General features: G+C 41.2%; 1 protein-coding gene across 1 annotated transcript in view; it reads left to right on the top strand.

Moving 5' to 3' along the window:
• Nucleotides 1-13,870: 13,870 nt before the first annotated feature.
• Nucleotides 13,871-15,160, top strand: part of LOC136157388 (eukaryotic translation initiation factor 3 subunit C-like) — a 17,267-nt gene continuing 15,977 nt past the window's right edge. The window contains 1 exon segment of the mRNA XM_065919295.1: nucleotides 13,871-13,955. Coding sequence (XP_065775367.1) covers nucleotides 13,871-13,955 — 85 coding nt within the window.

The following is a 15,160-nucleotide window of genomic DNA, read 5'->3' as shown; positions in this document are numbered from 1 at the left end:
AAACAAAAACATTTTCTTCTGTTTGTAAAAATAGTAAGTTCACTATGGAATATATACAGGAGAGTGTGAAGGAAGCACTTCAGCAAATGGTCTAGTCTTTGAGGCTTTATTTGTTAATTCCTTTATTCATTTACTCATTCATTCACTGTGTGGGACAATCTATATACCTTTTTTTCTGCCAACACCTAAGTTTCCAAACCTACAGAGGCTGAAAGAACTTGCACAATGAGTACTATTGTATGCACCACCTGGCTTCTACAATGAATGTTTTGCTGTTTGTTTTGTCATGCAGCCAACCTTCCACGCACATCTAACCTTTCCTTAATTCAACTTTTTGAATTTTTGTGATGTATTTCAGAGAAAGAGCGTGACTACAAAAAAACCTCCCTCTAAATGCTTCAGCGTGCACAGTTTTACCTAGAATCTAGTCTTGTTTACAGTCCCTTTTCAAGGTTATTTACATACAGTAAAATGCACAAATCTGTTACATATTTTCAAAGTAACTGAGGTTGACTTTGCAGTATTTCCCACTCTTCGTTATTACTGTCTCTACCATATTTGCTATACCTGTGCGTAACAATACTTTATTAAGATTTTTCATTAAAGCAATTAACTTTTAATAAAATTTGGCTATTTTAAAGAAAAACAATGTTACTATTAAAATGATGAGTTTGGAATGCTAGTTATATATATAGTTTTTCAAGAATGTGTTAAAATATATAGCTAGTGGAATGTATAAGTACCGCGCGCTAACCGATTGCGCCACTGGAGCTCTTTGCTAGTGGAATGTAAAATGAACATTCAGGTACCCTCTGAGACTACCCCATCTCTATCAGTGATATTTTTGGCCCACATTCAGGGAAAATGCTGACTCGGTGGTTGATAGCATGGGCTTTGGAGGTGGAGAAACCTGGTTTTGGGGTCCCAAATCTGCTATCCAGTAGTTCTAAAATCTTGTGCAAATCTCTTCATCTCTCTGAACCTCAGTCTCTTGATCTGTCAAATGTTAATAAGACCAACACATCATAAAATGGCTGTGGAAATTACATGAGCCCCTGGGAAAGCATGCCACTCAGTTAATGTTGGCTTAGATCATGTTGTGGGTTTTTTTTTTTTTCATGTTGTGGTTTGACTCTACCTTTCATCTTGTCTTATTTCAGTGGTTCTCAAATTTTATAGTGTGCACCATGTTGTTCAGTCGCTAAATCAGTGTCGGACTCTTTGCGACCCCATGGACTACCACACACCAGGCCTCTCTGTCCCTCACTATCTCCTGGAGTTTGCCCAAGTTCATGTCCATTGAGTCGGTGATGCTATCCAGTTATCTCATCCTGTGCTGACCTCTTCTCCTTTTGCCTTCAATCTTTCCCAGCATCAGGGTCTTTTCCAATGAGTGTGCACCATACGGCTTGTTGACATACAGATGGCTGAATTCATATCCAAAATACGTAAAGAAATAATACAATCCAGTAGCAAAAAAAAAAAAAATCCAATTTAAAGTGGGCAAAGGAACTGAATAGATATTTCTCCAAAGAATAATGAAAGGTTAACAGGTCAACAGGTACTTGAAAAGATGCTCAACATCACTAGTCATGGGAGTTCCCTGGTGGCCTAGTGGTTAGGATTCCTGGCTTTTAGTGCTGTGGCCTGAGTTCAGACTCTGGTCAGGGAACTGAAATCCCGCAAGCCGAGTGGGGCGGCTAAAACAAAACAAAAAAACCACTAGTCATTAGGGGAATGCAAATCAAAACCACAGTAACATGTCACTTCACACCTCTTAGAATAGCCATCCTCAAAAAAACCAGAGATAACAAACGTTGGCAAGGATGAATAGTAAAAGAACCCTTGGGCATTGGTGGGATTGTAAATTTGCGCAGCCACTATGGAAAACGGTAAGAAGATCCTCAGAAAATTAAAAGAACTACTATATGATGCAGCAATTCCACTTCTGGGAATATATCTAAAGGAAATGAAAGCACCAATTTGAAAAGATATCTGGACTTCCCTGCTGACTCAGTGGATAAGAATTTGCCTGCCAATGCAGGAGATACAGGTTCAATCCCTGATCTGGAAAGACTCCACATGCTGTGGAGCAAGTAAGCCTGAGTGCCACAACTACTGAACCCACTCATTCTAGAGCCAGTGCACCTCAAGGAAGAGTAGCCTGGCTCACTGCAAGTAGAGAAAGCAACGAAGACCAAGTGCAACCGAAAATAAATAAAAAGTTTTTAAAAGAAAAGATACCTGCACCCCTATGTTCATAGCAGTGTTATTTACAATAGCCAAGACATGGAAACAACCTAAGTATCCACTGATGGGTAAGTGAATGAAGAAGTTCTGGCAAAAAAATACACACACACACGAATTCTACCATTTGCAGCTACACGGATGAAGCTTGAAGGCATTACGCTAGGTGAATGAGATTGACAGCAAAAGACAAATACTGTAGGATTTCATTTACATGTGGAATTTTAAAAAAAAAAACTTTTTTTCTTTTGTCTGCTGCCCTTTGTGGCTTGTGGGATCTTAGTTCCCCATCCAGGGTTAAACCTGAACCACATCAATGAAAGGGCTAATTTATGATCCATGAACATGGGATGTCCTTCACTTGTTTATTAATGAAAGTGTTAGTCGTTCAGTCATGTTTGACTCTTTGCGACCCAATGGACTATAGCCTGCCAGGCACCTCTGTCTATGGAATGCTCCAGGCAAGAATACTGGAGTGGGTTGCCGTTTCCTTCTCCATGGGATCTTCCCGACCCAGGGATTGAACCTGGGTCTCCTGCGTTGCAGGCAGATTCTTTACAGTCTGAGCCACCAGGGAAGCCTGATCTTCTTTATTTTCTTTCAACAACGTTTTCTTGCTTTCATCATACACATTTTGTATCTCTTTTGTTAAATTTATGCCTAGGGATGTCCCTGGTGGTCTAGTGGTAAGGAGTCTGCCTTCCAATGCAGGGGACACAGGTTTGATCCCTGGTCTCAGAACTAGAATCCCACATGCTGCAGGCCAACTACGTCTGCCCGCTGCAGTGAAGACCCAGCACAGCAAAAAAAAAAAAAAAAGGATAAAATTTTGCCTAAATATTTTACTGTTTTTGGTGCTTTTGTACATGGAATTACTGTCCTAATTTCCTTTCTGGGTTTTTCATTGCAAGTGTCTAAAAATACAATTGATTTTTGTCCATTGATCTTTTTACCCTCCAACCCTGCTGAATTTATTAGTTCAAATAGGTTTTTGTAGAGTCCTTAGGATTTTCTATATACAAGATTATGTTCTCCGCAAACCTTCCTAATCTGAATGCCTTTTGTTTCACTTGCTGATCTAATTGCACTGGCTAGAACCTCTAGTACAACGTTGAATAGAAATGACAACAGTGGACACTCTTGTCTTGTTCCTGATCTTAGGGGAAAGCTTTCAGTCTTTTTTCATTAAATATGATATTATCTGTGAATTTTTTATGGCTGCCTTTTATTATATTGAAGAAGTTCCCTTCTATGCCTACACTGTTAGGTGTTTTGATCATGACAGGGTGAAAAATGTTGTCAAATGCTTTTTTTTTTTTCATTTATTGAGATGATCATGTGGTTTTTATTTTTTTATTATTATTATTATTTTTGATCATGTGGTTTTTAATTAAAATTGACTTTGCGAGACTTCCCTGGTGGTCCAGTGGCTGAGACTCCGTGCTCCCAATGCAGGGGGCCTGGGTTCAATCCCTGATCAGGGAACTGGAACCCACAACTAAGAGTTTGCCATAATTAAAGGTCCCATGTGTCACAACTTAGACCCTCTGCAGCCAGATAAAAATAACTTAAAAAAAAACAAAACTGACTTTGCATTTCTGAGAAAATCCCACTTGGTTATGGTTTATGGTTTATGTATGAGATTTTCTAGTAATTTGCTGAGGACTTTTATGCCGACATTCATGACAGAAATTGGTCTGTAATTTCCTTTTCTTGTGTCATTTTTGTTTGGTTTTAATATCTGGTCAATGTAGGCCTCAGAGTATGAGTTGAGAAGTATTCCCTCTTCTATTTTGAAGGAAGAGTCTATGAGGAACTCGTGTTAATTCTTTAAATATTTGTAGAGTTAGCTAGTGAAACCATGTGGATCTGGGCTTTTCTCTGTGGGTAAATTTTGCTTTTTTGTTATTCTGTCGTGTCCAATTCTTTGCGACCCTATAGACGGCAGCATGCCAGGCTTCCTTGTCCTTCACTGTCTCCCGGAGTTTTTGCTACATGTGACTTTTAAGCAGCTGAAATGTGGTTAGTATGACTGAGAAACTGAAATTTTAATTTCATTTAATACTAACGAGTTAAGTTAAATAAACCACAGATGGTTGTTCTTATAGAATAGGTCTGGAACAGTGGTAGTCAGTGGGGTGGTACTGCCCCCTATGGTCTTTGGTAGTTTGTGGGATTTTGAATCCTATCGTAAATGGGGCAGAGAGCCTATGAGAAGCTGAGGGCCAAGCTATCCTACTGTGTACAACATGGTCCTGTGTGAAGAGTAATTTTCCTATGCCTGAGTGACTTTTCAGTTTCCCCCCTCAAGATATCTAGCTCCATTTTACATGTGAACCCAGAGGATATCTTGCTTAGTTTTAATATACATGAATTTTCCAGGATCTCAAGTATCATGTTCATGGAGGGAAGACTGTATTTTGTTTTGTTTGAACATTTATCAAGAGCTTGTTGCTATGTTTGAAAAATCCCCTTAGTAAAGGGAATACCCATTGCCTCATTCACTGTGATTCTAAGTATATATAAAAACACTAAGTATACATATGCATCCTTATTTCAAAATGTCAAACATGAAGGAAGAAATTCAACATTTGTTCATATGATAATTCGAAGAAATTCAACATTTGTTCATATGATAATTCTGCCTTCATAAATCCAAACAATGTCACTGCAAATAGGTACAATTTTCTATTTCTTTTGTATCTACTAAGGAACTGTCTCAACATTTACATACTTAAATACATATTTTTTAAAAATTATTTATTTAGCTGTGCTGGGTCTTAATTGTGGCCTGCAAACTCTTAGTTGCAGCATGTGAGATCTAGCTCCCTGACCAGGGATTGAACTCAGGGCCCCTGCATTGGGAACCCTGAATTATAGCCACTGGACCACCAAGGAAGTCCCCAAATACATATTTTTAATGAAACTTTCCCCCTATTTTTCCTTTATAAACACACTTAGAACATAGCAGTATTTACTGAAGCTGGATATATGCTCACTCTATGACTCAGTTATCCGACCCAAGAGGATAAGTATTTATGTCCACGAAAAGACTCATATCAAAATGTTGATAATAGCTCTATTCATAATAGCCTGAGACTGGAAACAGCACAAATCAATAGGCAAATTAATACATCACAAATTAATTGTGACGTAGTCACAGTTGAAGAATATTCAACAATCAAAAAAGAAGGAAATTCTGGTTTATGTAACAACATGGATGAATCTTATAGGCTTCTGAAAGCAGCTAGACACAAAAAGAGAACATACCTTCTAATTCTATGTTTACATGAAACTTAAGAAAAAGCAAAACTAATAGGTCATGGTAGAAGTCAAAGCAGTTGGTCCACTCAGCTGTATGTGTCTTCATTAATGATAATAATCATTGTCTTTCAGCAATAATAATGAAAAGAACACATTACTGAACACTCAGTCGCTCAGTTGTGTCCAACTCTTTGAGACCCTGTGGACTATAGCCCGTCAGGCTCCTTTGTCCTTGAGGATTCTCCAGGCAAGAATACTGGAGTGGGTTGCCATGCCCTTCTCCAGGGTGTTCTTCCCAAACCAGGGATCGAATCCAGGTCTCCCGCGTTGCAGGCAGACTCTTTACCATTCGAGCCACCAGGGAAGCCCTTATTGAACATATGCTATTGGAAATTCACTGAGGGGGCAACTAAGACACACAGAGACACTATCCCTAACTTCAAGGAGCTGGGTGGCTATTTGGGAAAATAAAACACACACAAAGTAAAACAGTGTGTGTCGGAAGGTTATACTATCTATACATTTCATAAAATGTTTCAAGATATTTGTTTTAAAAGTGGGGCATTGCATCTGCCAGAGTTGAGACCTCGGTGGCCAGAGTTGGGTGAGTAAGCATGGTACCCAGGATCTAGCCCCAGAGAGGAGTCTTAACACCATCCTCCGCCTCTGTTGTCTGCCTCCCCCCAGTCTACCCCTCTTCCAAACCATGATGTATTCTACTGTAGTCAATATTAGAAAATAAGACAATATGTTCAGAAGAGTCTTCTGAGGCCTCTAAATTAAGGGACCTAGTTTTCAAGACCTCACTCTGTCACTAGCTTAACCATTACCTGCCCTTTCAGAGTCTTGGTTTTTCTCATCTGTAAAATGAGGTTAGTAAAAGCAGTTTTTCCTGCCTATCTACAAGTTTGTTATGAGTTTCGAATGCTTTTATCCATTTGAAATTGCGATTCAAGTGCCAGTAAAGATTATCATCTTTCTGCTTACTGGTTGCATTATTACAGGCACTGAGAGAGAAGCAGTTTACTAAGGGCCATGTGATACCCACAATGGATGGGAGATTCCAGACTGCTCAAAGTTCCTCCAGGGTGTGCTTCTTGTTCTGAAACCATCAAAGACTGCAAAAAAAAAAAAAAAAAACCAAACAAACAAAAAAAACCACCTAGGCATTAATGAAATTCATCCATTAAAAACATTCACGTTTAGCTTGGCTCCACTTAAGGAAACTAGTTACACTCAAGGAAGACATTCTTGGGTTTTTTATTCTGCTGCCCTCATTCCCATCCATCTTACTCACAAGACCAAGTTGTGGCAACAACTCAAAAATTGTTAGGATCTAGCTCTAAAACAGCCAACCTCCCAATAGTTCAAATGACTGTGAAATAATATTTGAGTTAAAATATAGGCTAGCAGTGTGATCCTGGGCAAGTTACTCGGCCTCTTAGGACCTCAATAGCCTCTTCTCTAAAGTTCGAATGGGGGGTTCCCTGGTGGTCCAGTGGTTAGGGTGCCACTCTTCCACTGTAGGGAGTGTGGGCTCGGTCTCTGGTTGGGGAACTAAGACCACACAAGCCATGTGATGTGGAAAAAAAAAAGTTGGGATGATCACACTCGCCTGGGACTTCCCTGGCCATCCAGTTGTTGAGACTTTGCCTTCCCCTCAGGGGGTGCAGGTTCCATCCCTGGTTGGGGATCTAGGATCCCATATGCCTTGTGGCCAAAAAGCCAAATCACAAATGAGAAGCGGTATTGTAACAAATTCAGTAAAGACTTAAAAAAAAAAATCTCCTTCTTCAGTCACTAAGGCGTGTCCAACTCTGTGACCCGATGGACTGTAGCCATGAGGCTCCCCTGTCCATGGGATTCTCCAGGCAAGGATACTGGAGTGAGTTGCCATTGCTTTCAGTGGTACGATAGTCTGCCATTAAAAAGAATAAGCAGGAGGGAGGGATAAATTTGGAATCTGGAATTAACAGATATGCACTACTGTATATAGAGAAACAACCAGGACCTACCATATAACACAGGGGTCTATGTTCAATGTCTTGCAATAATCTATAGTCGAAAGGAATCTGAAAGACTACATAGTTGCATATATAACTGAACCGCTTGGCTGGACACCTGAAACATTGTAAGTCAACTATACTTGAATTAAATAAAAATTTTAAAAAAGAACGAGAGATTCATAAGCATCATAGAATGTGCTGCAATATATATGAACAATTAAATAAGATGCAGAAGAGAACATAAAGTATGACAGGACTTGTGTAAGAAAAGGGGTGGGATATACATATACACACATATACACATACACACTCCATGTCTCTCTCTAGGTAGACAGACAGATGATTATAGATAGATAAATTATCAACAGATCTATCAACCTTTCTCTATACTTAGGCATAGATATGTAAAAGGACATAGATATGCGACCCCATAGACTGTAGCCCACCAGGTTCCTCTGTCCATGGAATTCTCTAGGCAAGAATACTGGTTTGGGTAGCTGTTCCCGTTTCCAGGGGATCTTCCCAACCCAGGGATCAAACCCAGGTCCCCCACATTGTAGGCAGGTTCTTTACCATCTGAGCCACCTGGGAAGCCCAGATAAATGCATGCTCATGTATAAAGCTTTTATTGATAAGGATATATAAACAGAGACAGATATCCAGTATCACATGTAGACATCCAAGAGACAGATCTTTACATAATCCTTATACATATACATACACCCATATATCTTTACATAATCCTTATACATTTACATACACCCATATATCTGTATCATTTTATGTATCTATATCTATATATAGAGAGAGATATCTGGAAGATTACACTGTAAACTGATCATTATATTTGCTGCCAGGGAAAGAAGTTAAGGAACTGGAAATTGGGGTAAGAAAGAGATTTTTTTTCCCTCTGTATATTCTTTTGTAGGGCTTCCCAGGTGGTGCAGTGGTAAAGAATCCGCCTGCCAATGCAGAAAACACAGAAGACGCGGGTTTAATTCCTGGGTTGGGAAGATCCCCTGGAGTAGGAAGTAGCAACCCACCCCAGAATTCTTGCCTGGAAAAGTCCATGGGTAGAGGAGTCAGGTGGGCTACAGTCCACGGGGCTACAAAGAGTTGGACATGATGGAGCACATATTCTTTTGTATCATCTACATTTTGTAATCATATACGAGTAGTACTTTCAAATAAAGAGAGATGATTCTGTAAAAGGTCCTGGAATGGTAGATGCTTTAAAAGAAATTTGTGAATGTCCAGTGAACCTTGTTCATTTAACTAGGATGTCCCAAATGTATTTTTTCTTTAAAAATATAAATGAGCCACAGCAATATGTGGTATGTGGTATCTTATTAAGTTTTGACAGTGCTTAGTGGATTGTGGGTACATAGATGTTCATTAAAATAATCTTTATTCTTATCTCTATGTTTTAAATATTTCACACACAAAAAAACTTAAGCGTACTCAGTCGTGACAGGAGGGAGTTTACGAGAAGGGAGTGGGGGGGGGGAGGGATTCTGATCTTCTTTTTCTTGATGTGGGCATACAGGTGTGTTTGCTTCGTGGAAACGCATCAAGCTGTGCACTTATGATTTGTCACTCATCTGAATCTGTGCTACAGGTCAATAAAAATTCTACTAAAAAGCCCCCTCCCTGTTAAATTGAAAATTTTCATAATGACTTAGTAAAGGATGAGTAAAAAATAAAGAGTTTGGATATGATTTTTTTTTTCTTTGCACATGATCAGGGTCTTGGGAGTAACGAGAAACCACTCTAAAATCAGTAGCTTTACTTTAGTCTGAATTTGCATTTCTTCATCTTCAGTGACAGTGATCTTCAAATCACTCAGCCTCCTTTACCCTTTATTCAAGCTCCCTTGGCAATTTCAGTGTATTCCCTTTCTGTTTTTGGAGGTGAAGAGGTTTGAGATCTGTGGAGAGAGAGGGAGGGAGAGAAAAAAGAAGAGAGAAAGAGAGACAGAAAGGAAAAGGGAGAAGGTGGAAGAGGAACAGAGGTAACAGGCCAGGATGTGTGGAAAGGCCCTGCCACATTCTAACCCCAATACACCAGCTGTTGAATGTGCTCTGAACTGCTCTGTCTCTAGGATTTTGTTCAGGCTATTTCCTCTACCTAAAGTGACCTCCTCCTTTCCCCAGTTCCGTTCAGTGACTCCGTCATGTTCAACTCTTTGCGATCCCATAGACCGCAGCACACCAGGCTTCCCTGTTCATCACCAACTCCCGGAGCTTGTTTAAATTCATGTCCATTGAGTCGGTGATGCTGTCTAACCATCTTGTCCTCTGTTGTCCCCTTCTCCTCCTGCCTTCAGTCTTTCCCAGCATCAGGGTCTTTTCCAGTGAGTCAGTTCTTCGCATCAGGTGGCCAAAGTATTGGAGCTTCAGCTTCAGGATCAATCCTTCCAATGAATATTAGGACTGACTGATTTCCTTTAGAATTGACTGGTTGGATCTCCTTGCTGTCCAAGGGACTCTCAAGAGTCTTCTCCAACACCAGAGACCAAAAGCATCTATTCTTCAGCATTCAGCTTTCTTTATGGTCCAACTCTCACATCCATACATGACTACTAGAAAAACCATAGCTTTGACTAGATGGACCTTTGTCAGCAAAGTAATGTCTCTGTTTTTTAATATGCTGTCTAGGTTGGTCATAGCTTTTCTTCCAAGGAGTGAGCATCTTTTAATTTCATAGCTGCAGTCACCAACTGCAGTGATTTTGGAGCCCAAGGAAATAAAGTCTGTCACTGTTTTCATTTTTTCACCATCTATTTGCCATGAAGTGATGGGACCAGATGCCATGATCTTCGTTTTTTTAATGTTGAATTTTAAGCCAGCTTTTTCACTCTCCTCTTTCACTTTCATCAAGAGGTTCTTTAGTTCCTCTTTGCTTTCTGCCATAAGGGTGGTGTCATCTGTGTATCTGAGGTTATTGATATTTCTCCCAGCAATCTTGATTCCAGCCTGTGCTTCATCCAGCCCAGCATTTCTCATGATGTACTCTGCATATAAGTTAAATAAACAGGGTGACAATATACAGCCTTGACGTATTCCTTTCCCAATTTGGAACCAGTCTGTTGTTCCATGTCCAGTTCTAACTGTTGCTTCTTGACCTGCATACAGATTTCTCAGGAGGCAGGTAAGGTGGTCTAGTATTCCCATCTCTTAAAGAATTTTCCACAGTTTGTTGTGATCCACACAGTCAAAGGCTTTGGCATAGTCACTAAAACAGAAGTAGATATTTTTATGGAACTCTCTTGCTTTTTCAATGATCCAGTGGACGTTGGCAATTTGATCTCTGGTTCCTCTGCCTTTTCTAAATCCAGCTTGATGTCTGGAAGTTCTCAGTTCATGTACTGTTGAAGCCTAACTTGGATAATTTTGAGCATTACTTTGCTAGCATGTGAGATGAGTACAATTGTGTGGTAGTTTGAACATTCTTTGGCATTGCCTTTCTTTGAGACTGGAATGAAAACTGACCTTTTCCAGTCCTGTGGCCACTGCTGAGTTTTCCAAATTTGCTGGCATATTGAGTGCAGCACTTTCACAGTATAATCTTCTAGGATTTGAAATAGCTCAGCTGGAATTCCATCACCTCCACTAGCTTTATTTGTAGTGATGCTTCCTAAGGTCCACTTGACTTCACACTCCAACAACACACTCCAACGCTCCAAGATGTCTGGCTCTAGGTGAGTGATTTTACCATCGTGGTTATCTGGGTCATGAAGATCTTTTTTGTATAGTTCTGTGTATTCTTGCCACCTCTTCTTAACATCTTCTGCTTCTGTTAGGTCCATATCATTTCTGTCCTTTATTGTGCCCATCTTTGCATGAAATGTTCCCTTGGTAGCTATAATTTTCTTGAAGAGATCTCTAGTCTTTCCCATTCTATTGTTTTCCTCTATTTCTTTGCATTGATCACCGAGGAAGGCTTTCTTATCTCTCCTTGCTATTCTTTGGAACTCTGCATTCAGATGGGTGTATCTTTTCTTTTCTCCTTTGTCTTTAGCTTCTCTTCTTTTCTCAGCTATTTGTAAGGCCTCCTCAGACAACCATTTTGCCTTTTGGCATTTCTTTTTCCCGGGGATGGTCTTGATCACTGCCTCCTGTACAATGTCATGAACCTCTGTCCATAGTTCTATCAGGCACTCTATCTAATCCCTTGAATCTATTTGTCACTTCCACTGTTTAATCGTAAGGGAGTTGATTTAGGTCATACCTGAACAGTCTAGTGGTTTTCTCTACTTTCTTCAATTTAAGTCTGAATTTTGCAATAAGGAGTTCATGATCTGAGCCACAGTCAGCTCCCAGTCTTGCCGAATAACCATTGACAGGGGAATGATGGATTCCCTCCTTTCCCCATGATCTGCTAAATCCCACTTTTCTTTCAAGGGAACACTGTACCCCCAGTGCTTAACAGTACCAGACACACAGAAAATGCTGAATGAATGAAACCCACCTTTTAAAAATGTAAGACAGTTACATAAGGATTTGTGGACTAATGAAAGAATATTAGGTAATAATTATGCTTATGTTGTACAAGGCACTTCACATACACTGTCACTTAATTCTCAAAACACCCTATGTGTTCAGTCATGTCAGACTCTTTGCGACCCCATGGACTATAGCCCATCAGGCTCCTCTGTCCATAGAATTTTCCAGGTAAGGATACTGGAGTGCGTTACCATTTACTTTTAGGGCTTCCCAGGTGGTGCTAGTGGTAAAGAACTTTCCTGCCAATGCAGGAGACATAAGAGACTCGGGTTCAAATCTTGGGTTGGGAAGATCCCCTGGAGGAGGGCATGGCAACCCACTCCAGCACTCTTGCCTGGAGAACCCCTGGGACAGAGGAGCCTGATGAGCTACAGTCCATAGGGTCGCAAATAGTTTGAGGTGACTGCAGTGACTTAGCATGTGCATGTGCTCCTCGGAACACTCTATGAAGGAGGTTCTATTATGGTCCTTAGTTGGGGTGCTTGAACCACAGAGAGGGTAGGAAATCTGCCTAGATTCACACACTAATGAGTGAGGGAGCTGAGATTAGAATTAAAAAGTCCAATCTGAAGTTTGGTCTAAGCCTGGCTCTAAAACCTTGCAGTTGAGGTAATGGATACCTTAATTAGCTTGACTGTAATCCTCTCAATCCTCTCACAATGTAGATCAAAATATCAAGTTGTGTACCTTAAAGACAGAATTATTTATTTGATGATCATATCTCAATAAAGCTTAAAAGAAGTTAAAAAAAAAAACAAACCACCAAACAAACCTTGCAGGTCATCAGCATCACATTGGCGCTTTAAAAAGTAAACTCCTGACCCTGTGCTTCTAATTCCATAGGTGCTGGGTGTGATGGGGAAACAATGGCAACAATGACAGACTTTATTTTCTTGGGCTCCAAAATCACTGCAGTTGGTGACTGCAGCTACGAAATTAAAAGATACTCGCTCCTTGGAAGAAAAACTATGACCAACCTAGGCAGCATACTAAAAAGCAGAGACATTAGTTTGCTGACAAAGGTCCATCTAGTCAAAGCTATGGTTTTTCTAGTAGTCATGTATGGATGTGAGAGTTGGACCATAAAGAAAGCTGAATGCTGAAGAATAGATACTTTTGGTCTCTGGTGTTGGAGAAGGCTCTTGAGAGTCCCTTGGACAGCAAGGAGATCCAACCAACTGATTTTCTAAAGGAAATCAGTCAGTCCTAATATTCATTGGAAGGATTGATGCTGAAGCTGAAGCTCCAATACTTTGGCCACCTGATGCGAAGAACTGACTCACTGGAAAAGACCCTGATGCTGGGAAAGATAGAAGGCAGGAGGAGAAGGGGACAACAGAGGATTAGATGGTTGGATGACATCACCTACTCGATGGACATGAGTATGAGCAAGCTCCGGGAGTTGGTGATGGACAGGGAAGCCTGGCGTGCCGCAGTCCCTGGGGTCGCAAACAGTCGGAGACGACTGAGCGACTGTACTTACTGAAGCGCTGTAGGATCCGGGAATGTCTAGAACGCGTGTTTGGCCAAAATTACTTCAGGGCCTGCGTGGCGCAAGGGCCACTGGGAGTTGTAGTTACACAGTATATTCCGTCGGCGACTCCCGGAAGTGACGCAAAGTCCCGCCTTCTCGCCGCGTTTCCGCTGCTTAGGTTAAGCAGTGTGACTTGGGAGCTCAGCTGGTGCGTCCTTCGTGGGCCTCGTGCTTTGGAAAAGGGGAGCAGGGTTAGCGTATGTGTGGGGACGGTAAGGGTGGGGGTCTGGAGATGGCGGCCTCGTCCCCTTCTCGGAGCCCGTGACTTTGGGTCTCTCCCACAGGTCCGGCCGAAGCCGCTCAGCGCCGTCGCCATGTCGCGGTTTTTTACCACGGGTTCGGACAGCGAGTCTGAGTCGTCCCTGTCCGGGGAGGAGCTCGTCACCAAACCTGTCGGGGGTAACTACGGCAAACAGTGAGTGAGGGCCTAGGCCATGGGGACCACTCTGGGTAGGCGGGGCGGAGCTTGCAGGGTTCAGCAGGGTGTGGAAGGCCGCGTATACGCGAGAGGAAAGGGGAATGGAAGTGGGGGCGGTGAGAGCGGGTTCTAAGGATGTTGAGAGTTTAAGGGTCTGAAACCGTGTTTTGGGGGGGAGGCGGAGATCGTAACGCTTAGGATGCTGTGAATTGTGGGAATCCTCCCACCAGGCAAAGGATAGAGTCACGAGAAGAGATTTCCCACTGGCTAAATCTGTTGCATCAGTAAGAAACCCCTAATAATTACTTGCTTGATGTTTGGGAGTTCCTTGATGTGATTCTGAGGTCCTTAAACATCTATTAGTATTTTCCTGTTGTTGTTTAGTCGCTAAGTCCTGTCGGGACTCTCTTTGCCACCCCATGGACTGTAGCACACTGGGCTCCTCTTGTCCATGGGATTCTCCAGGCAGGAATACTGGAGTGGGTTGCCATTTCCTTCTCCAGGGATCTTCCCACCCCAGGGATGGAACCTGCATCTCCTGCGTTAGCGGGCGGATTCTTTACCTCTGAACCACCAGAGAATCCCGCTCCTGCTGTTTTATCTCCATTTAAATGCTCTTCTCCCATCTCTGCAAATGAGAGATTTTCTCCCTTGGAAATATTGAAATTTGTTCCTCAGACTAACGTCATACATGCCACCTTCGTTATTTTTGTCATACACCCGTGCTTAAGAATATATATATATTACCACTTCAGAGTCTTGTTTCAGAATAAAAGTCATTTTTAAAGATGAAGGAAAAGAGTCTATATCCATAAGAATATAGTTTCATATCTGTGTCACAAGTGGGAAAATCACATTACTTGTTATAAAATAGGAAATAATTGGAAAAGTTAATAAGGTGGAAAGAAAAAAGATATTGTTATCAGCTGAATTCTGTCTGTGGTCTGATTTTTAATTATTAAAGAAAAATAACTAGAAATGGAGGTGTCAAAACCATTAAGGCTCTTTCCTTGTCCTCTCACACTGGGAAACATTGCTTTCCAGGACCTAGTTCGGGTGCCACCTCTTCCATTCCTTCTAGGTGGTAAAGTACCTTTTCTCTTGACTTTTAGTAATTCTTAGTGACCTGTGTCTTCATATAATTTTTTTGACACAGTGAATAAGCACCTTTGTTTGTTTATGTTTG

Source organism: Muntiacus reevesi, chromosome 2 (genome assembly GCF_963930625.1).
Source record: "Muntiacus reevesi chromosome 2, mMunRee1.1, whole genome shotgun sequence".
Taxonomy (NCBI): Eukaryota; Metazoa; Chordata; class Mammalia; order Artiodactyla; family Cervidae; genus Muntiacus; species Muntiacus reevesi.
Note: the sequence above shows the minus strand (reverse complement) of the source record. Positions and strands in the feature narration are given on the sequence as shown.